This window comes from Podarcis pityusensis (genome assembly GCF_964106645.2).
Source record: "Podarcis pityusensis genome assembly, chromosome: 17".
In the NCBI taxonomy this organism is placed as follows: Eukaryota; Metazoa; Chordata; class Lepidosauria; order Squamata; family Lacertidae; genus Podarcis; species Podarcis pityusensis.
Genome location: NC_138042.1, coordinates 4,241,274 through 4,265,455, shown reverse-complemented (window position 1 = coordinate 4,265,455; position 24,182 = coordinate 4,241,274). Strand labels below are relative to the sequence as shown.

The 24,182-nt window shown below is 47.6% G+C and overlaps 1 protein-coding gene across 4 annotated transcripts in view; it reads right to left on the bottom strand.

The window, feature by feature from the left end:
- Positions 1 to 24,182, bottom strand: part of PLXNA3 (plexin A3) — a 72,405-nt gene that overhangs the window by 23,002 nt on the left and 25,221 nt on the right. For all 4 annotated transcript variants that reach the window (XM_080987383.1, XM_080987384.1, XM_080987382.1 and 1 more), the window contains exons 9-16: positions 21,870 to 21,984; positions 18,701 to 18,901; positions 6,245 to 6,341; positions 4,990 to 5,180; positions 4,354 to 4,499; positions 2,284 to 2,404; positions 1,898 to 2,034; positions 777 to 950 (exon numbers count right to left, since the gene is read on the bottom strand). In XM_080987383.1, coding sequence (XP_080843509.1) covers positions 777 to 950; positions 1,898 to 2,034; positions 2,284 to 2,404; positions 4,354 to 4,499; positions 4,990 to 5,180; positions 6,245 to 6,341; positions 18,701 to 18,901; positions 21,870 to 21,984 — 1,182 coding nt within the window. The remainder of the gene's footprint in view (positions 1 to 776; positions 951 to 1,897; positions 2,035 to 2,283; positions 2,405 to 4,353; positions 4,500 to 4,989; positions 5,181 to 6,244; positions 6,342 to 18,700; positions 18,902 to 21,869; positions 21,985 to 24,182) is intronic.

Genomic DNA, 24,182 nt, shown 5'->3' with positions numbered 1-24,182 from the left:
GTGTGTGTATGCCTGATTTGCTTCCTGCAAGCCTGATCTCCATGCTTCTTTGCTCACTGGCACACCCAATCTCCATGTTCCTTTGCCCAGCCACACACCCGATCTGCACCCCCCCCCCAACCTGCATGATCTCCACAGACTGCTCCTTCACCCAACCTTCACCCCCCTACATAGTTCCAAGTTTCAAAAATCATGATATATCACTAAATTGTGGTGTTTAGCTGGTGATATATCACAATGTTGAAAACCAGGTATCGCCCAACCCTAGTGGGGGGAATGCCTGTATTAGCAATATTGTCCTTGGAACAGGGTAAGGTGTGCGTGTCTCTAAATATCTGTCTATCTATTGGAATCTAAACAAATTGCTGGCCTAGAAGATGAGACTGTGTTGGTCAAACATGGGTCCCCAACTGTAGTTGGACTACAACTACCATCATCTCTGACCACTGGTCCTGCTAGCTAGGGATGATGGGAGTTGTAGTTCAACAACAGCTGGGACCATAGTTTGAGAAACACTGAGATGGGAGACAGATTGAATAAACGAGACAAAGCAGAAGTGTCTAAAGTAAAACTTTTTAAATGTGGAGGATGGAGGGCAGCCCCCAATTTTCCTCTCTGAGTCATGAGGGGGCGGGGAAGCAGTCATGGGGAAGTTGGGGGGAGAGCCTTATTTCCTCAGTTACTCCCATCTACCGATTTGGGGCCTGGGCACCGTCCTGTGGGAATGAGAGATGCTTAGTCAAGAAGCTTAGAGCTGTCACAGGCTCATCACTTACTTGGCAATGCTCCAGGCAGGCTCTATCCCTGTGACAACCGGGTCAGGGCTGTAGCGGAAGGAGACTGTGCCGTTGGTGCTGATGTTAGCACGGTCAATGCGAAGGCTGAGCTCAGCGAGGCCTGGGCCTAGGGCTGAGGGGGGAGACAGGCAGACAATCTCCCCTGCGCTACGCCTTGGGAGAGGGAAACTGAGAGTTATTGCCCCTAAAGAAACAAACACAGCCTCCTCACAAATAATCTAACCTCAAAAATTATGCTTCCTCCGCACCCCATCATTCAACACCTTCCACTTTCCCCTCACCCACGTTGCACTGTCCAACGTAAACACAGAGCTTCCCTCCTCTGTGCCTGGCCACCTTAGGTCTCAGGCCATGGACTTGTTTCATTTTTATCCTGCTCCAGGGCAGCACACCTGATTCTCCCCACCACCACCACCGCCCTATTCTATTCTGAGGTAGATTAAACTGAAAGGCAGTTAACAGGGTCTAGGAGCTTCATGGCTGAGTGGGGATTTGAACGTGGCCCTCCTCAATTCTGGCTGGATACTCTGCCTGCTGCACCATGCTGACTCTCGGTTCATAGCTTCTCCATACCAAGGAGCTGCTATGCAAAAAATAAACAGGCCTAGGGATCATCCAGACTTGTGCTTGTCCCTTGCCTAGAAAGCATGGGGCCAAGCAGATTTCCACTTGTCCAGTGCTTTCTAGGCAGTTTTGCGCCCTTGCCCATGGTGCCAGGGACCCCCTGCATGGGTGAAACAGACCTCTGGGGTCTGCAGACTACCAATTGGTAACCACTGACCTAAAGAGTCCTTTCAGCCCAAGGGCTTCTGCTCGCCCAGCGGAGCTTTCCCCTCATCTCCTCCACTTGCGCCCACCCTCCCCCCCCCAAAAAAAAGGCTTGGAGGGGATTTCAGGTCAACTCCCAGAACAGAGCTTGGGGAAGGAGATGGGGGGGATTGTTCCGCCTGCTGCAATGCTTGTCCTGAATGGACAGTCACCTCAGCGCGATGCTGACTTCCACCCAATTCCTTCCCCCACCCAAACCCAATTTAATATTGAGCCTGTCCAAGAGCTCCCAGCCAACTCCACTGAAAGCTGAATGGCACCCCAAACAATACCTTATCAGCTGACATGGGGCTCCCCGGATCACAACACTGACATTGCTCCCAGCATCCAGATGCGTTCCCAGGAGGCTGATTTTCGTCCCGCCTGAGGCAGGACCTCGTTCTGGGTATACCCCATGAAAACTGGGGGTCTACATGAGGAAACAGGTAGAAATTAATAATGAAGATACACTTCACGAACAGTCTCCCCCTTCCCTCAAGCTGATTAACATGGACACCCCTTCCAGAACCAGACTACTTTTTGGGTCTGGGGCTCAGAAAACACCCCTTCCCACAAATAAACCCGCCCACAGTTTGCAAGCAAGACTTCTACCATGTACTTCATTGCTTATCATATAAGCTAAATATGCCTATTGAGCCCTAACCCCCACCCTGATTACCACAAAAGTGAAGGGAGTATCTGACTGGGTCCGGTAGTCAGCACTGCAATCGCCTACGCACAGCTCCACAGGCCCGGGGGGAGGGTCAGGCAAAAGCGATGGCTCCAGTTCGCATACCAGCCTGAGGGGAGAAAGGATGATTTGTCAGAAGAATATGGCTTCCTCCCCATCCCATCGCCACCACACCAATCCCTGCAGCCCCACTGAGTCCACCACATCCCTTCCCTTCGCAAGGCCACCACTTGCTTCTAATTCTTCATTCCACAATGTTATAATTTATTTTTGCACAGCTCAGCTCTCTTTGTCTTGCCCCAGACTGCAGGTTTGTTAAGGCCTTGCAAGAAACACTCCTTGAACAGAATGACGTTTGCCTGGTAAACCTTTTAGTCTGGTCAGTGCTCTTCCCTGGGGAGGGAATGACTCCTCATTTCCTCAGGAGTGCCTGTTGGGTCAGCAGCATTAGCCTTGGTCAGAGAGGCCTTCAATGCAATCGTCTAAATTTTCCTGGCATCTCTCCTAGCTGCCCAATGAATACTTTTGGCCTAACCTATCTTTCCCCCTCAATCAAGGCAGCACCAAAATCCTTCTCAGCACAAAATACAGTGGAGCCTCGGGTTACGTTGCCTCCGGCTTACATCACCCTCGGCTTGCAACTGGCGCAAACCTGGAAGTACTGGAACGGGTTACTTCCAGGTTCGTGCCATTCGCGCACATGCAGTCGCGATAAATCGCGTCTGTGCATACACAGAAGCGCTAAATTGTGCTGCGCACATGCGCAGACACAACACTTTGGGTTGCGTCGTTTTCAGGTTGTGGCGGGGCTCCCCACCGTAACCGAGGTTCCACTGTATAAGGAAAACTCAGAGGTTTCTGCAATAAGGGACTAGGGACACCATTGGGAAGGCCCCTTCCACCCACCGCTCCGCCCAAACAAGATGCACAGAGGAAGCAATAAATTCATGATCATGGCAGATCTGAGCCTCCCACCTGTTAAGCCTGAAAAAGTTACCCATCCATGTGCTATTGAAATATCAAAGTCAACTTTGGCCTACCTAAGAGCTTATCTACACTTTCCCTTTTGCCCCTCTCTTTCCAGGCACGGTCCACACTTTAAAGTTTTGTGTCCAAGTCCCCCTCCCTTTTTTTGCTCTGGATCTTTCCCCAAGAAAACCCTGGAGCAAACGGCAATCCATGAAAAAGCTAAACTGAATGCTAAAGCACAGATTTTTGCAGGGAAAGTGGGAAATAAAGCTTAAACACAGAGCTCTTTCCTGGTGCCTGGAAAAAACAGAGCAAAAGTTAAGCGTGGCTAACCCCCAAGAAAACCCATTATTGGTAGTTTAGACCAGTTTTACCAAAGTGAGAGAATCTGGGCATGGGAACCTTGTTTCTGGAGTTTAAGAGGGAAACATTTAGACAAACATGTCTAAATTCAAATGAGTGGAACATGCAGGGATGACACTGGGGGCGTGGGGGGAGGAAATGACTAATTTATTGTCCTTTCTTGCAACATAAATCTTTCTGGTCTGATCAGAAAGTGTGAAGATTAAAATGATAGCTTCATCAAGTACAACTGTGTGCTCATTAGCTCACTGTATTGGCTCCCTTTCATTCTTCCGATTTTGCAACCCTGCAGCCTCCCTTCTTAGATATTATTTTGTTTTTAGTTAATATGACAAACCTGCCTGGAAGCCCTGGCTCACAAATGCACGAGAACCAAGTGCTATAACTAAAAGGCACTCTGCCATAAATTGTACTTTATGATCCTGGGCTTGTTCCAAAGCTGCTGATCAGAGTTTCTTCCATTCTGGGAAAAAGGGATACTCTGGTTAACTGGGGACTTCCTGGTGTAAGTACAAAGGGAGGAGCGAAGGAGCTGCATTCACAGAGTTCTGCCATTAAATGCACCACCAGGTCCAGGAGGTGGTGTTAAGTGAGAGACCATGAACCACACAGTTGTTTTTGCAGTTTTGCTCCTACTCAGATTCCCTGTTCTATACCTTCCCATGACAGCACCCCACAGGCTCCTCCTCCACCAGCACCCAGTGTTTTCAGAAAACCCTCACCAACCTCTCAGCGCTGATGTATTCAGCAGAGAGAGAAGTGCAGCGCACGCCTGCCACACGGACCCCCACCTCGAAGAAATGAAGCCCCAGGTTCTCTCCCCAAACTGTCACTCGTGTCCCACCTTCCTTGGGGCCAGTCAATGGCAACACCTGCAGAGAGATTGGGGTGGGAGGGGAAGAGAGAGGAAGGCTGCTCATTGGGGGGAGGGAACCCAGCGAGGTTTGCAGGGGTTCCAAAAAAGAAGGAAAAAACACCACAGTGAGAGAATGCGGATGGCGCTGTGGGTTAAACCACAGAGCCTAGGACTTGCCGATCAGAAGGTCGGCGGTTCGAATCCCCGTGACAGGGTGAGCTCCCGTTGCTTGGTCCCTGCTCCTGCCAACCTAGCAGTTCGAAAGCATGAAGTGCAAGTAGATAAATAGGTACCATTCTGGCAGGAAGGTAAATGATGTTTCCGTGTGCTGCTCTGGTTTGCCAGAAGCAGCTTAGTCATGCTGGCCACATGACCCGGAAGCTGTACGCCGGCTCCCTTGGCCAATAAAGCGAGATGAGCACCGCAACCCCAGAGTCGTCCGCAACTGGACCTAATGGTCAGGGGTTCCTTTACCTTTAAGAGAACCGCTAAGCAGTTTTTCTTACCTGGGTGATGCGGGGGTGGGTGCAGCGGGCCCCCCGCCGTCCGGGTGGCACCCAATTCTGCCGGGAAGTAGGGCAGTGAGGGCGCAAGAGACAACGGCGTTCTGGAACACACCAACCACACTCATAGCGCGGGTCTGACTTGAGGCAGAGCCCGCAGCTGGAGCGCTGGGCTGAACACTTGTACAACAGAGCTGGGGAGAGGGAAGAACAACATGGAGATGAAATGAAAGGAACTTCCTCTCTTCTCAATGCACCAGATTGTCACCTCCCTCAAAGATCCCTCCACCTATGCTGGCAATCTAAACCATGCAGTGTGGGCCAAGATTCAGCTGCATGCTTAACATGGCAGAATCACCATAAACGTTTTAGTAGGTTAGCTTCTTGATGCTACTGTGTCTTTGAATGCACCCGGGCTGGAAGTTATCACACCAGGGTCAACCAAGATGCAGGGCTGAAGCTCAGGGGTACAGCATCTGCTCTGCGTGAGTAAAGTCCCAGGTTTAAATCCCCAGCAGGTCCAGACAGGCTAGCGAATATGTCCAGTCTAAGACCCTGGGAAGATTCTAGCAGGAAGTGTGGACAAAACTAAGGTAGATGGACCAACAGTTGGATACAGTTTAAGGCAGCTTCTCTATCTTCCAGAGATGGCTTTACCATACATACATCAGGGTTAAGTCACTTGTTTTAGGCAGCACCGGAAGTAGGGAAGGAGTGACAGATGAAGGCAGGAAATTGGTGACTGAAGAGTGTAGTAAGACTTTAAAAAAAAAAAAAAAAAGGGTTGGCCTTCGCAGTGCTGGTGGGTGGTGTTGAGAACAGAGGTGGAGCAAGGTTGGGGGGGGGTCCGCCCTGGGTGTCATCCCTGGGACGCACACCGCCACTAGCTCTGCCTCTGTCCATCCCTATGGGTGCTGCGCAGTGCACCCCGTCCTTAGCCCCTATGCGTGCCATGTGGCGCAGTTCACCCTGCCCCTATGGGCGGTTTGCCCCACCCCTGGGCACACCACCCCAGGTGCCCAAGAGGCTTCCTGCACCACTGGTTGAGAAGGGGCATTTCTGTTCTTCAGGCTGCAAAAAGTTTTGGGACGGCACTGACGTGCCCTGGCGCACTGCATTCCAACTATCACTGTGTAAGGTTTCTCCGTAACAAAATGTTCATTTTAGAAAACTGGAAAGTGATTCATGAGAAATCAGACCTAAGGCACCCCCATTAGCACAAACGGTAATCTACACACTCTGTATCTAGAGCTCATACCTTTGAACCCTGGTGGCTTGTCAATGGCGAAGTCTCCATCCCAAATGACATCAAAATCCAGCGGCAGTTCCCCCAGGTCATCACTGTCATACCAGTACTGTGGGAAAGAGATGGGTCACAAATGTATGAGAGGGCAAAATACTAGGAATTGATTCACCTGTCAATTTCCGTTTCTCATTTTCCCAATCTTAAATTGAGTTTTCCACATTTTTGCAACAATAATTTGCATTTAAAAATGAACCATCGTGAAAATTTGTCAGCATGTTAGGGTGAAATTCTCCTAAAATATACCTTTTTGTATGCAGTTTTGACAAATATACCAATTTTTAAAAAGCAATTCCCCCAATATAATGCATTTTTATATGTTGTTCTTTAATGTAAACTTTTCTCTAATATATGAATTTTCACACACACTGGTTGCTAGGGAATGAAGAAGAAAAAGAGGAGTTTGGATTTGATACCCCACTTTATCACTACCCTAAGGAGTCTCAAAGCGGCTAACATTCTCCTTTCCCTTCCTCCCCCACAACAAACACTCTGTGAGGTGAGTGGGGCTGAGAAACTTCAGAAAAGTGTGACTGGCCCAAGGTCACCCAGCAGCTGCATGTGGAGGAGCAGGGAATCGACCCAGTTCACCAGATTACGAGTCCACTGCTCTTAACCACTACACCACACTGGCTCTCAATGGAGGCACAAACTTTGGAGAAGGGTAAAGTTCAAAGGATATTTGTGTGTTGGTCTGTACATTAGTCTGAGAAGTGCAAATCAGGGAGTTTCTCATTGAAATGCAAACAATATCAAATCTCTCTCCCATCCATACTGAGTATGACTGTAGTGATGGGAATCCCTATTCAGAAATACACATTGGGAAAACCTAAAAGAGGGCCCCTCCCCAGAATCAGACAGAACACCAACTGCCTTGCCACCTAGGAAGCATGAGCTGTACTTAAGAGCCTGCCAGTCCCCCTTAAGGCTCAACTTTCAGACTAGGGCAGCAGCCACACACCCTACTTTACAGAGGGTAGTCCTCTGTCTGAAGGGCTGCCTGCTCTGAGTTCTGCTTAAAGACAAAGACCTAGATGAAATCTCCCTTCATATGCATCTTTAAATTGGACTTGGAGAGGAATGGCCTTGAAGTTGCCCATCAACAGCGAGCATCTGGACAGCACACTGAGCAAGCACACAGGTCAACCCGGCGATCATCTTCCCCAGTATGGAGACATGCATTGTAGTTCTATTTAAACTGTAGTGATCATTTTGATATTTGCACATTTTATTTAGGTCTGTGTCCTCCTTTACCCTCTTTGTTGGCGTTGAGTAAACAGTCACCCTAGGTGGAAAGGACCTACCGTATTTTTTGCACCATAACACTCACTTTTTTCCTCCTAAAAAGTAAGGGGAAATGTCTGTGCGTGTTATGGAGGGAATGCCTACGGGTGGCATGCCTACGGATTTTCCTCCTCTAAAAACTACATGCGCGTTATGGTCAGGTGCGTGTTATAGAGCGAAAAATACGGGTACTTGCTAATCTACTGAATCTGGATCATAACCCCACTTCTTGCACTGTTAGCACTTCCTGGGTTCTCAGCATGTGAGTTGGCCTCTGTAGGGATTTATCGACAGCTGCCAAAAGAAGCAGAAGCTTTTCCATAATCCCCATATTACATATTTATATTGCACGCATACACAGAACCTACAGGCACAAACCAGGAAACCTTGTTTGGAGCAGGACCTGTAGGTCCCTCCAGAAGTTGGTCATGCTGGCTGGGGATGATGTTAGTTGGGAGTCCAAAAACATCTATAGAGCCTAGAGCAGGAGTCGGCAAGGTTTACCTCACCTGGGCTGGTTCACTCCAGCAGAAATCCCTCTGTGGGCCGGATTGCGCATGAGCGCATGAATGCGCACAGCCGCAATTTCCGGTGTCTGCGTAGACACAATTTCCGGCATCTGACCATGCGCAGATGCTGTGCCAGTTTAGCACAGCGCACGGGGACTCGCCGAGCGGGCAGCTCGGTTCGGGGGCGGCTTGTGGGCCGGTTAAATGACCCCTGTGGGATGCCTTTGGCCCATGGGCCTTAGGCTGCTGACCCCTAGTCCAGAGGTATGAAAGCCCTAGTGGGAGGAATGGGGAATTTGTTAGGGGCAGGTCCTCAATCCCCCCCCCCCCGCAAGCTTTTGTTTTCTTTTAAAAGGATAAAAACAATGTTTAAGCAAAGGTGTTCATGCATTTAATAGCCCCAAATGATTTCTAGAACTGTGTAACAGAAAGACTTTTACATAAGACTATGTACAGTATCAGATCATTACAATTTCTGTACACTGAGGACAAGCAATTGCTGAGCTGTACACTGAGAGTACGACCCTGAAATGCAAGAGCCAGACACATTTATGTTTCTTGGAGGGAACTGCCATTATCACAAGTGACAGAAGGAAGATTTAATTCCTTCTTTACTTGTTGCCTTCCTCTTGTTGGCATACTTGCTGGCTCTGTTTCTATCCTCCCAAAGGATTGGAGTGGCAGAAACTATAGAGCAGGCATAGGCAAACTCGGCCCTCCAGATGTTTTGGGATTACAACTCCCATCATCCCTAGCTAACAGGACCAGTGGTCAGGGATGATGGGAATTGTAGTCTCTAAACATCTGGAGGGCTGAGGTTGCCTGTGCCTGGTATAGAGCAAAAACGTTTTGCTGCCAAGCTTCGTTAACTAAAAATCCCAAAATATGGGACCCCCTTGAAACTGGTGCCATAGTTTTTGCAGTCGTTTTGCAACACACACACACGCACACACCACACCCCCCCCCCCCGCTTTTTGCAGTGCCCCACAAATTGAGAAACTGATACATCAAACCCATGGGTCAAAGGGTCACCCAAAAAGCCAACGTCACTTGATTCACTCCAAATCAGCGCCAAAGTTTGGCAATGTTTTGCAGCACCCCACCAATGGAGCAAAAGACCCTCAAACCCAAGGGTCACTCCAAAACCCATCACTGTCAGATTTACTCCAAACTGGTGCCACTGTTTGGCAAAAGTTTTGCAGCAAAAACCCTGTGTTTTGCAGCACTCCATAAACGGAGTACAGTGGTACATCGGGTTACATATGCTTCAGGTTACATACGCTTCAGGTTACACACTCCACTAAGCCAGAAATAGTGCTTCAAGTTAAGAACTTTGCTTCAGGATAAGAACAGAAATCGGGCTCCGGCGGTGCGGCGGCAGCAGGAGGCCCCATTAGCTAAAGTGGTGCTTCAGGTTAAGAACAGTTTCAGGTTAAGAACAGACCTCCGGAACGAATTAAGTACTTAACCCAAGGTACCACTGTAATAGACCCTCAAACTCGGGATTCATAGGGTCTTGCAAAAACCCAAAATTCATTGTCTGAATCAACTAAGCTTCTCATATTCCAGGCGTGATAATTCTATAGTAAACTAAGTTATACATAACACATTTCCCCCAATTTTTTCCAGCCCCGCTCCATATTTACCCCCATAGCTTCAGAATTTCCATAAATGTTATTTTTTTACAGTTTTAACAGTTTCTTGTCGAGGTGTTGAGCTCCGTCAGCCAAACCATCTCCCTGCCTAGCAGATGAGTGATGAGGACTGGGGAGGGCAAATGGTTCTTTTCCTGACTTGGGAAGGGGAAGATGGGGCTTGCTTTGATCACATCAGAAAGCCAAAAAGTCCTTTCTAAGATGCGCTGGCCAGAACTCCACAGGCTGTATTGTAATCCTACAAAGACCCAGCAACGAAGGGATGAAAACTTTTAAAAATCAAAGCAGGGGTTTTCCCAGCTCCTGTCTGAACGCGCTGCTAACAATCTGAACTGAAAGTAAAACAAAGCTAAAGCAACTGCTTTGCCCCTGACCGGGTGCTGTAAAACTACCGTATTTTTCCGTGTATAAGATTATGTTTTGTTGCTTAAAAATTTAGTAAAGCATTGGGGGTCGTCTTATACACGAATGGTTTTTTGGCTTGGGCTGGCTGGAGCGCGCATTCGGCGGGGCGATTGGGGGTTGCAGTTTGCCCGCTTGGACAAAGAAAGCTTAACAACTTTCATGGCGGTCAACCAAAAAAGCTCAAGAACTTTCCGCCGCCACTGACCATCCCTGGACATGGCGAGCGAGAGGAGCCCGGCAAGCTCAGGCCAAGCTCCCCCGGCGGCAGGGCCCTGCGAGATGAAGATGGTGCTTCCCCAGTAGCTGTCACTGTTTGTTCGGCAGCAGTGAGGCGATCAGCTCCACCATTTAAACCCCGGGTTGCAGCAGCAGGAGGAAACAACAATTTGTAGCAAAACCCACCACCAACCAAAGCACTGCTGCTGCTGCCGCCACCAGTCTCATCAGCCAGCCAAGCATGGTTTTGGCAACCCTAGTTTAAAATATTGATTTCTTAATTTGGGGTTAAAAAAAAACACTGGAGTTGTCTTATACATGGTGGTGTCTTATACACAGAAAAATACGGTATGCAGTTCGGCAAGGGAATAGCTTGACAGATATTGCCCAGGATGCAAAATGCACAGTATTCAAGTTCTGGCTGCTTCACTGTGTTCATAATACTTTTTATCCCTTTCTCAGGATTCTCCGGCAGTTTTTAGCAGCTACAGCATGTTGATAATTTTCCTGAGTACAATCTCCTTTCCCCAGTGGGAAAACATTAGTTTTAAACTAACAAGCACACACCTAAATAAAACAACAATACCCAGGCATGTAATTTTATTGTGTGCACTTGTTTTATAACTTTAAAATTTTATTTATATTTTGATCAATTGTATGCCTATTTGTTTGTCGGAGGGTTGATTTTATTGGTATTTTCTTATGTAAATTCCATATTGCTTTATGTGCACCACTCATGGTTTTTTGTTGTTGCTGATGATATAAGTGGTATATAAATCTTGTTTAATAAAATAAATGAACATTAGGAGTCCGAAGGTGGGGGCATCCCTTGCACCATATCCAGCCCCCACAACTGCCTGTCCTGAGGTAAGAGGGAGGCATGGGGGCAATGGCCACAAGTGTCGCTCCCCAGTCTTTTCTCCAAGTACAGTGGTACCTCGGGTTAAGAACTTAATTTGTTCTGGAGGTCTGTTCTTAACCTGAAACTGTTCTTAACCTGAAGCATCACTTTAGCTAATGGGGCCTCCTGCTGCCAGTGCACTTCTGCATTTCTGTTCTCATCCTGAAGCAAAGTTCTTAACCTGAGGTAATATTTCTGTGTTAGCGGAGTCTGTAACCTGAAGCGTCTGTAACCTGAAGCGTATGTAACCCGAGGTACCACTGTAGTTGAAGTAACTTGTTGACTAGGACCACAGATGTAGAAAAATAAAATATTCCCTGCATCACATATATAACTTTGCTGCTATATCAGCCCTCTGTGTTCTCAGACATCTTGTTCCTCAGCCACCTGGTTTACTTTTATTTTTATTTTTGACACATCTCTGCAGCCTTCTTTGTACTTTGCCAGCTGGAATTATTCTGCATCGCCTGCAAAACATTTGAGCCTCTTTAGAGTCGGTCCATCCTCTCTCACATCATTAATGCATGTTAAAAGTAAACAGAACAAGTGCCAACACAGATCTTCAGTAAGTCCTGCTGTTTATTTCTGCCCCAGCCAAAAGAAGAGACTCTTTAATCCTTATTAAAAAAAAAAAAAAAGCAACGTGGAATCCTTCATTCCATTCCGTCAGTGTTTCCATACCACTTAACTTATAGAAATGCAACAGTGTTAATTAAGTGGAGGGGAAGGTGCGAAGGAAGATAAAGCACCCAAAAACACCATTAATCACTCCTTCTAGACTTGCTGCCCTGAAATGAGCCAAAAGGAAGGACATCCATTCACCACCTGCCTCAGACTTCCATGGTACCCCAATACTGAGAGCAGGTGAAGCTCTGTGAGGTGCCTGCAGAGCAAATAGCTTAAATTAACTCAGACAAGCAAGCCAAGCCATGTACTGATGCAGTTAGCATGCTACAGTTTTGGAGGAGAGTTGTAAAGGGGTGGGGAGGGAAAGGAAGGTGGCTCCCAACTTACAACCATTATAGGTAGATTCTCACCATTCCTACAGAAGTAATTTTGGCTTGTGGACCTGGCTTTGGGAAAGCTCTGACATATTTGTATCTCAGTTCACCATGTTCCGAGGTGGGGGGGACCGTCAAAAACCAAGGCCACAATTTGGATACAAGAGCTCCATTTTGCCGGCATAAACAGGGGTGTACGACTGCACCTGATAGCCTAACCCTCAGCATCCCCACTGAGTCTACCCCAAAATTCTCAGCATTGGGGACTAGTCACACATTCACCTGAACATACAAACAACAATAATCCTCCCCACATGTTCAACCAAACATTCAAAGAATCATCCATCAGACTTTCCTGCTCCACATGGGAAGGCTGGTGGTGGACATGGAGGCAGACCCCAGTGGCCACAGAGCCATGTGGGGTGCTGCTCACAGTTTCATGCCACCTCCATCCACCTTTATGCCCATACATGCTCTTTAAATGTATGAATAAGGCAAAAATATCATACATACATCATGCACACGGCCTAGGGTTTGGGCATAGCTCCATTCAAAGGTGTGCATTGTAGGACCCTATGTCTGAACCAGGCAATCATGAATTCCAAATGGTTTGAAAACCACCTATAATTATTATCTATGAATTTTTATCCAGATTGGAGACCAGGGCGAAAGCCAACACAGCACTAAGTTTTTGTTTTGTCAGCTCCTTTCACAACCAAACATTCTCCCAATCTTCCCCCCACAAGCAGCCCCTAAATCTGTTCCAACCCTCTGGAACAGATTTGGGCAGGGTACTGGGTCTGCGTAGGGGGACAGAGGGCAAGTCCCCTAGTGCAAGAGGAATCCTTGTGCAGATGGGATGGAGTAGCTGGTATCAGACTCTGATGAAAAGCTATCCTCCTGAAATTCTCTGCGCACATATACTACCACCACCACCATCCAGCTGCTGCCCAAAAGTGTCTGCGGATCGGATATAAGTCAGTTTCCCAACAGTACTCAACACCTGGCACCAAACCAGCCCGTGTTCCCTTTACTGCAAAGCACCACAGGGATCAGAACCTAACCCCAAATGCAAAACACACATAAGCCCTCTCAGTTTGATCACCATCCCTCAGGCTGAAAATGCTACTTCAGCAGCTACAGCAGAAATGTATGCGTCACCGCGAAGAAGACTGTAAAACCTCACCAAAAAAATACATGACAGCCTAATCTCACGACAATGAAATGTGCAGAAGTGAGGTAGTTTCCTGCCAAATGCCAATATTAATAGAAACAGAAGTCACCAGGAGGAGAAAATGCCAAACCCCACAGAAGCAACCCAATAGGAGAGCAAAGGAAGGGGGAGATCTTCCCCACAAACACATACCAAATAATCCCTGATTATAAGATGATTGTTTGTTTTTCGTCTGTCTGTCTGTCGCTAGAAATTCCAATCTAAAAGCCCAACTTCTAGCACTTACACTGGATCTAAAGTGTCATCTAAGTTGGAGAAGATGAGAGCAATTTTTACTGGTGAAGTGCTTGGCAGATAAATCTCAACAGGCTACCAAGGGTTCATTACAATCACCCTGGGGACCTAAATGCAGAAGATTTCTGTCCACTCAACACTGGCTCTGCTGAATGGCTCAGCAGAGATACAACAGTGGCAGAAAAGTAGTTTTTGTTTGCTGCCATCGCTGCCATGAGGGAGCCTCTAAAATGAGCTGTAGCCTGGATTTGCTCAGTCTCATTCCAAGTTCCTCTCCACTCACATTCCAGCAAGCATCCCTATTGCTTCATCACCCCAACCTCCTCTGTATTCCAGGAGAAGGGCTGTCATGAAACTGCTTGGATTCATCAGCTTTTGGAGTTGGCCCAACCTCCTTGCCCCCTTTCTCACTCCACTCTTGCAGAGGACTGGAGTCACCACCAGGTAGTGATCTGCCCATGGCTGGGAAACAGCCAAGAAATCCCTCAACGCGAGGACCGCTATCAATTCACCCTCAGCAAAGAACATCACATGAAGAATATCAAATGAATTGGGTACAAAACATTCTGGGAATAGCCTGGTGGTTCTTACGGGTGCCGTAAGGTCCTGAGCCTCATCACCAAAAGTCCAAGACTACCTCTTCAAATCAGGCAAGGCAAATATGAGGCAGCAAGTTGGGTGGTCAGTACACTAATAGAACCTTTGTTGTGTCCCAACCACCCAACAAACACTCAGAATGAAGGCTCTGCAATACATGAACCTGGAGAGGAAGATGGAACTCTTATAGACTGCAATAAATCCTCCTATTTGACCTCCTTTTGATACTGAAACGAGATTCTAGGAGGACATAATTGAGATGAGCTAGCCTAGCTTGCCTCATCTGGATTGGAAACGCAAGCCAGGTTGGTCCTTTGTAAGAATATAAGAGCCCTGATGGCCAATAGCCCATCTAGTCCAAGGGCTCACAAGGGCCAACCAGATGCCTATGGAAAGCCTGATTGCAGAACCTGAGTGCAACAGTTCTCTCCCAGGAACTGGTATTCAGAAGCATACTACTTCCAACAGGTAGAACCTGTGGTGGTCTGTGCCCACCGAGACTAGTAGGGTGGAAGCCAGGGAGACCAACAGTGGGTGGAGATAGCACCAATGACAGACAGAGCCAGCTCATTCTAGTTTTGACGCCATCATCTTCCCTGCCGGGTTCTACAAGGGCAAAACTGAGTCTAAGGAGGAGGAAACTGACTAGCAGAGCCACCCCCTGAAAGAACGCCAAATAAAAAGGCAGGCAAAGAGGGCAGACTGAGTATAGTCTTAGATCAAGTCTCAGATGACAGCTCCTTCTCCATGGGTCAACTTTAAGCATTTAATTTCAGCAATCTCAGACTCAAGGGCACGTTGATATGGGAACCTGGGTGGTCTTGGATAGGAAAGGGGCAGCGGCTGGGGGGGAAAGAGGAGTAGCTGGACCCCAAGGAGAAGCAGTGAAAAAAGGAGGATGCTCACCCTGTTTCCATTGCACAGCAGCCAGAATCCCCTTGACCCTGTTTGCAGACCGAAATCATTAATAGCCCAGATGTTTTTGATACTTTCAAGGTGTTGGGGCAAAACACACACACACATTACCCCAAAGATGGCATTAATCTTTGGGACAGGTAAAAATCCAGAACTTTCAGCTGGGTGGGTTATCGTAAGCATGAAGTGGCCAAGAATTTGTTTTTTGTTTAAGCTTTGCTGCTGCTTCAACCAATAGCTCTCCTGCCCTCAGAAGCCCAGCCCGGCAAAGTCTCTTCTGTAATATGGGATTCATCATCTATAGGGTAAGCCCACACCCATTGGGAAAGTTCTTCCAATTTGCCCACTCACCCAAATTTACCAATATTCCGCTCCTAATTTTTGTGGAAGACAAATGGTCCAATATGCGGGGGGGGGGGGGGGAACCAACCTTTGTTAATAATAGCCATAGGGAAAGGATTACAGAGTGCAGTATTAGCTTATAAACAGCAGAGGGAAACCTCGGTGGAGCATCCAGTGGACGCCCCACATAAACACAGCCAGTTTTGATTAGGAAGCAAAGGTGAGGGTGGTGGGCCTGACTCTGGCCAGCTCTGGAAGTGGGTCCTACAAAGATTGTTGGAGGATAAATCTTCATGCTTCTCTTCACTCTTTTAGTATAGCTAGTTCAAATCATTATTCATTTAGATTTACACTTCTAAATCTCACAACACAGGAACTACTCAACAGTGGCCAGCCAGCCAGCCAGCCAGCCAACCTGACAGATGCTTCTGGGAGTTCAAAGGCACTCCATGAGGGCAGCAGCTCATTAGGCACTGAAAGCAAGAGTTCTCTCCTTTCGCTTCCGTCAAGCACCTGGCACTCAAGAGGCAAAAGCCCTGCTGGATTAGACTAAAGGTCCGGCATCTTGATTTAGCCCAGCACCATCATCCCCATAGTGGTACAACTTATGGGAAGCTTACAAGCAGAGCGTGGAAGTAATAGCCCTCCTGTGCAGTTGCTCCCAGCAACTGTCATTCAGTGGCCATTGATAAATTCATGGAGGATAAATCTCCCTAATCCCCTTTCAAAGCCATCTTAACGTAACTGCTATCACCACATCGTGTGGCAGCAAATTCCACAAGTTAATTATGCATTACACAAAGAAGCAATTCCTTCTGTTTGTCCTGAATTTACTGTCCATCTATTTCATTGGATTACCCTGAATTCCAGTATTACAAGAGGAGGAGGAAACAGTCTCCTTCACTCACCCCCACCCCCACTTTCTACACTCTCAGGGCGTAATATGTTCTTGCAGCTGTTTGGGCTGCCATTTAATCTGTGTAGTCCACTTGACATTACCCTCAAATAATGTCATTCTCAACGCCTTCCACCTGTAAAATTTGGGCTTACTCAGTAAGGGAAAATCTGGCAAGTTGGGGGAAACTGGGCTCCAAACTGCTTCACTTGGGTTGCAGATTATTCCTTCTGATGTTTTGGGTAGGTGGATCAATAATCATCTTCTGTTCCCCTTCCCATGCCTACTTCTGCCTCAATATTTTCGCGTGCTTTCCAGCTGCGCTTGTAACTACTTTCACTCTTGAGCAGAGGACAAAGCAGCCAGGCACACACACACACACACATACACGAGGCTAAGGCTATTTCTTTTGATCCCTCAGATTTTCAAAATAAAACCCAGAGTACAACAGAAGTGTTCACTGAGAATTTACAACTGCCTGTGTGCTTTTGCAACTTCTTGCTGGGGATTTAAACAACAGCAGCAGCAACAGCATACCTGCAGCTATCTATGTACATGCCCTGATGGTAGTTAATTGGCATAATAGAATCAAGAAATTAGAAGGCAGAGACAAACACCAAAAATGAGAACACCTACAGGTATGAACAGGAAAGACTAAAGTTGCTTCTCAATATACAAACTCAAGTAAGTGTAGGTATGAACTACTACAGTCTAATTGAAAGAAGGGAAAATGGACTAACAACTAAATACTGCTCAAATGCTGACAATGCCCTGAATTTCATTGGGTTCTAAAATTATTTGAGAGCGAAAAGGGAAATCTCACTATCCATATGCTTTATAGTTAGCTTTATAAAGCTCTTCCGTAAATCCCCTTTAGCTTTGTGCTTCAGTCAAGTTAATGTTTTAGTTGTCCTTTCTCAACCTTTTCCAGATGTGTGATGTCCTTTTTCAGATGGAGTGATAACTCCACACAGTATACTACAGTAGTTGCAGACTTATTTTCAGTCCCTTTGCCAGTTCTTAACATCGAATTAGCCTTCCCCCTTTCCACTATTTCTGTACACTACAGTGAAGTATTAAGTACATTTTCCCACTGTGATTTTAAATCTCTTTCCTAGATACTCACAGTCAATTTAGTCCATCATCATTTATGTGGTTATATTTTATTTATTTATTTTGACCCAACATGCATCTCTCTAGCTACTCACCCTAAACTGCAGTTCTGCTTGCAGCCCATTTTGTTAAATTTTGTTGAGAGTTCACCCTGATTTGGTTTCACTGGCAAACCTTCCTACCTCACTGAACATACATGGGTTTGGGCAACTCTACTCACGGGGCAAGAGCAGGATGGTGAGCCTGTGGCTCTCCAGATGTTGTTGGACTGCAACTCTCTTCATCTCCTGCCAACATAGCCAATGGTTAGGGATGGTATGGGGGTTCACAAAGGAGAGAGTTACTGTCTTTTTTTAAAAAAAAAGAGGGATGCTTTTTATACTTTGGGAGCGTGCTAAAGCTCATATGCAAAAATGTAAGCAATCTAACGCTCAGTGTACAGAACGCTTTGTGTTTTGCACCTTATTCATCATTACAGGAGTACAATACTGTTGATTAGGCTACTATTACCAACCTAGCAGTTTGAAAAGCACGATGTGCAAGTAGATAAATAGGTACTGCTCCTGCGGGAAGGGAAACGGTGTTTCTGTGCGCTGCTCTGGTTTGCCAGAAGCAGCTTAGTCCTGCTGGCCACCTGACCCAGTATGCCGGCTCCCTCGGCCAATAAAGCGAGATGAGCGCCGCAACCCCAGTGTCGTCCGCGACTGGATCTAATGGTCAGGGGTCCTTTTATCTTTATTACCATTATACGAACAGACAACTGAGGCCAAGAAAGTTAGTCATTTGATGGTGTGTCAAAACAAGTCAACAGCAAAGGCTTGAACCCAACACTCCAACCACTGGGAGGGGTTCTGCTGGGATGGGTTCTGGTCGTTGCCCTTAAAACCTGTGTGCAGATTGTGCCACAGTTGCAGAAGGAGGCATTTTACAACTGTTAAGAAGCAGGGGAAGTGAAGCACAGGGAAGAAAAAACGGTGGCAGCCCCAGAACAGCGAGACACTGAATCTCCTTTTTCCATTCCAATGTTTCCAGCCTTCGCGGCTGCAGAATGCTGTGCAACATGGGAAAGAGGTATTCAAAATACGTGCGTAAAATGTGCGGCTGCCTCACCGAGGTGTTCTGGCACTGCACACTGCTTGAATTGAAGCGCACGGCTGGGACTCTCTGCTGCCGGCCTTGGATGCCCAGGACGCACTCGTAGTTCTTCTGTCCTGACTGAGGCTGAGGAAGGTTCTTGGCACGCAGGGTAATGGGTTGCAACACTCCCACTGGGATCAGTATCTCACCACCAGGAAGCAGCTCAGGGCAGCCCTACAGGAGAGAGGCAAGGCATTTGCATGTGGTATTAAAAATGACACATTGACTGACACCCCCCCCCTTCTTGTACTGTTTCCATGCACTTTTGAACGTTCCCAGTGCAGAACTGAAAGCAGAGGAGATATATGGGTCTAAATCAGAGGTCGGCAACCTAAGGCCAATGGGCTGGAAGCGGCCCATGAGGGTCGCTTAACCGGCTCATGCGCTGCCTCCAAACTGAGCCACCCGCTCAGTGAGTCCCCCAGTGCTGCGCTAAACCGGCACATCACAGCGCGGGGACTCTTCTGCAGCATCGGAAATCGCTTCTGCACATGCCCAGATGCTGGAAATCGCGTCTGCGCATGTCCGCAGTGCCGGAAATCGCTTCTGTGCATGCCCAGACGCCAAAAATCGCTTCTGTGCAGGTGCAATTTTTGGCATCTGGGCATGCACAGAAGCGATTTCTGGCATCGCAGACATGCGCAGATGTGATTTCTGGTGCCACGCTGTGCCGGCCCAGCCCACAGAGGATCTCCACTGGAGTGATCCGGCCCATGCCCGGTAAGCCTTGTCGACCCCTGGTCTAAATTATAACCAGTGTACATTTGAAACAGCAGACATGAGAGACTGGGGCGTGTGGGAGGGAGAAAAGTAGCTCCCCCCCCCCCCGCCTGCTCCAGGCAGGCTTACTTACAAGTAAGCCCACTGGCTTACCATTCCACTGATTCCCAAGTATTACTAGGGGCACAACCTTGGCTCCACACACAACCTTTTCCACGACGAGAACTGAGGCTCTTTCTGCCCCCACCCCAAAAACATGACCTTTCCCACCCCCAGAGACCCCTGTCCTGAGCACAGGATAAAACCCAGGAGTCTGGCTTCCATCTCCTCCTCTTGCCTGGGGCAGCCGCGGGAGAAAGATGGAGATGAAAGAGCCTGCTGGGCGCTCTGAGTTGCCATGGAAACCAGAGTCTAGTTAATTGCTCCTTGGTACCAAAGGAAAGGGGGGGGGGGCGTGCTGCTCTGTTTACATGGCTAGCAGGGAGGTGGGGGGGGCAGTGACGCCAGGAAGCAATAGAGGAAATGTGGTCCTGACCTAGAGAACAATCAAGCCCTGGGTGCAACTTCCTGTCCAGACCCAAGACAATGGGGTCAAGACAAAAGGCAGGGCCAGCAGAGAAGAGCGAAGCACTAAGTTCCCTCCCCGCTCTCTCGCTCAGTTCTAGTGTGCAGCATGCGCGCGTGCGCGCGCGCACACACACACACACACACACACACACACACACACAGGTCCTCCCGAGCGCACACCCGTTTTGCCAGTGCTAATTCAACCCCAACTGTTACACTGAATGCTCTGCTTCCCAGAGCCTCTGAGATTGCTGTCCAGGCCACTCCCAGCTCCAGCCACCACATCCGACCGCAACCCGAACGCTGGCCCCTCAAAGGGAGCTGCTATCAATTACCTACCCACAAAGAGCCCCGGGCGTCTCTAGGTCTATTGATCCCGCCGCCTGGGCCAGACGATTGATTATGAGCGACTGGCCCCACTCCCAGCAAATACCCTGGTCCTTCCTGCCCCCCACCAGCATTGATCCAGACCCCCGCCCCAGCACAGGCACTTTAGTGCTATTATCGGCTGCCAATGCCGTCGATCTGCCACCTGCTGACTTTCCTCTGACTGCTTGGGATTCCCTGGTCTGTGGAAACGTACATTTGTACCAAAGATCCCATGGCAGAATCATAGAATTAGAAGGGACCCAATGGTCATCTAGTCCAACCCCAGCTAAAGAATCCATGACAGGCAGCCATCCAACGTTTGCTTTAAAACGTCCAAGGAAGAACAACTCTTCGCTTGCATGCTACAACACAGGAAACAGCCTAAAGACAGTCTAGACTTCCACAAATCTCGGTTCTCTGTTCACATTTCAAATAAAATTTCTAGAGCTCATGTCATCTGAAGATATGTTGTCTTGCCGGGGCAGCATTCAGCGGTCAGGTAAAAGGATACCTTTACCTTCCTGTCCCACCTCACAACTCTTATTCCTCCTTTTTTCTGCCTGCACTACCCCAAGCAATACACTCTGAATTCTGCAAAACTCCAAAATATTACAACGTTGTTAAGGTGAGCTGGGTGGTTATTTAATGTATGCAAAACTTTGCCTGCATTCCATATGTGTCCATACATTTGAAAGCAAAGCATCACTTGTCTTGCAGCCATTTCTGCTATTGTGCAGAAACACAGAACCCTCAAGAGAACAAGGAAAGCAGGTGATATTCCGGGTTGAAGCCACACGTGGGGAGACCTCCCCTCCCCTCCTAACCCCTCAGGCAGCAGGTATGGGAAGGGAGAAGTCCCTGCCTATCAAATTGAGTCTTGAGTATGTCTGAAGGAGTGTCTCCACCCCCATCATTCTACCTGGACACTGAGGTCCAGCTCCGAGGGCCTTCTGGTGGTTCCCTCACTGCGAGAAGCCAAGTTACAGGGAACCAAGCAGAGGGCCTTCTCGGTAGTGGCACCCTCCCTATGGAACACCCTCCCACCAGATGTCAAAGAGAACAACAACTACCAGACTTTTAGAAGACATCTGAAGGCAGCCCTGTTTAGGGAAGCTTTTAATGTTTGATGTATTATGGTATTTTATTATTTTGTTGAAGCTGCCCAGAATGGCTGGGGAAGCTCAGCCAGATGGGCAGGGTATAAATATATTATTATTATTATTATTATTATTATTATTATTATTATTAAGGAAGCTTCTGACCCACCATACAAACTCCTATGGATTTCTCCAACAAGCAAAGGGGAGGTTGCAGGGGACTACATTGAGTGGGGAGGGTAAAAGGGGGCATGGCTTGGGGTGGGTGGCGTATTGGTATCCCTGAATGAAGAATGGAGGTTCTCTCCAGGGCCTGGCAGGCATTCCCACAAGGTGCAGCGGGGCAAGAGGGAGCAAAGAACACCTTACACTGCCAGGACTGCTCTCACCTCCGTGGTGTTGACTCGCCCTTCCAGGAAGAAGCACTTGGCAACGTTGTGGGTGCAAGTGTGTCTATATTTACACCAGTGGCAAGGGTAGTGGCTGCTCACACACGACAAGCATCTGCAGGAAGAATGGAAATAAAAAGTCAATACTGTAAAGGGAAACAGCAGCAGAAGAAGAAGCAAGAACAACAACAGGTGTGTACCCACATGTACCCTGTCCCACAAAAGCCACCCACCCCCTTCTTTCCTGGACCTTTTATTCCCTGTTGCCATTGTTCTGCTTGAGGATATGGAGTTCATGGGAAAGGGGGGGAGGGGGGAGGGACACTGATTGAATCAGCTCCCAAAGTCCTGCCAAAGCCATCTGCTTGCTGCAGAGACAAGCCCGGGGGGCGAATGTTGACTGAAGCCATTGCCACAAATGGACTTGGCGGTGTATAAGGCTGGGTGCCCCAGAACCGAGAGGGGAAAGCGCTTCTTCAAAATTAAACAAGAGATTGTATGTGACTTCTTATTTTAGAACGGGGGGGTGGGGGTGAGGAAACAAGGAAGGAAGGAAGCGTGTGCCAAGCCATGAGAAAGGACAAGCAAGGCGGCAGATCGAGAGCTGCTGCACAGGCACCTTCAGTGCTTTGTTTCTAAAAACAAGAGGCGAACAAGGCCCAGACTCGCCCAGCCGCTCTCACCCTCTGCCACCCACCACCACCAAACCCCTGCTGCAAATAGAGCTGCTTATGGGTCCTGGTAAAGGGGAAAGCACTCTGCACATGCTCAGACATCCTTTGCATTGGTTCAGATGCCCCAATTCAAGAGGAGTTCTGAGACTAAAGCCTAGAAAGTCTTCCTGCCTCTCCCCTGCAGAAATATTCTGAATTGGCTCTCTTTGGGGCTGTGTGTGAGAGAGAGAGTGTGTGTGCGTACATACTGATGTTATTGTGTTCAGCATCATGTACAGTCATACCTCGGGTTACAGATTCTTCAGGTTGCGTTTTTTCGGGTTACAGACCGCCAAAACCCGGAAATACCAGAACGGGTTAGTTCCGGGTTTTGGCGCTTGCACTTGCGCTTGCACAGAAGCACTAAATTGAACTTTGCACATGCATAGAAGCACCGAATCACAACCCGCACATGCGCAGACACGGCGCTGCAGGTTGCAGACACTGCGGGTTGCAAAAGTGCATCCCGCATGTATCACGTTCGCAGCCTGAGCGTCCACTGTACTCTGGTGACACTCTGTAAATCAGAGGTTCCCAAACAAAATTGTTTGGAGTTCCCCTGGAAATCTATCTTCTGAACAAACTGAACAAACAGAAAGATGCAGTAACAAATGGGCGTTCTTTTATGTATCTATATTTCTACCTACTTCCTACAACATAGTAAAAAAGATGTCGTAAGTAAGACACCTTGAAGTCTGTAATTATAAATTTATTAAAATCAACCATAGTAACATTTGCATTACACACACAAAAATTAGATAACGAAGGATAATATGAAAATAAAAATTACAAATAATATTAAAAATAATAGTAATGAGGAGGCTGAACCTGGTGCACTGCTATCAATTTATTAATGTTGGAGTCTATTTTTGTCAGCAGCATTCTTAAATTACCATGATTAGCTATTTGAAGTCAGTTTCATTTTTTTAGTTAACAGATTTGTGACCACACTGAAGCCATGTTCCACTAAATATGATGAAGGAAATGCAATTAAAAACGTTTGTACTATAGCTGCAATCCACTTCCCAGGCCTGGGTGAAGCCAAAAAGTGTTTAGCCAAGCCCAGGAAAACCCCGCTGGATCCAGGGGAGGCGTGGTCGCCATCCTGCAACGGTGCCCAACCTGGCGGAAAGTGCCATGTACAAATCATTTTTCAAAATTCTCTTCTTTCTTTATGCCTCTACCACCCTTATTTTTATTCAATGCCCCCCAATAGCATCCAAGGCTACTACCACCCCGCCCCCTGGATCATTCCAGCGCCCCCCAGGGGGCGATATCTCCCACTTTAGGAAACACTGCTGTAAAAGATGGTAGAAGGAAGCCGGGGGGGGGGGGGCGGAGCACTTGCTGAAGAGGGAAAAGGTAACAACTCAGCCTTTACATTAGTTTTCCTCCTTGTTTGCAACCCACCTTTAACCCAAACATGCATTTGGGGATCCACTGATTATTTATTCACCATATATTCAAATTTTTTATTATTATTATTATCATCATCATCATCATCATCATCAATACCCCAGCCACTCTGGGTGGCTTTCAGCACATATCAAAACTTATTATGTTAATAATTTAATAATAATAATTTATTATTTATACCCCG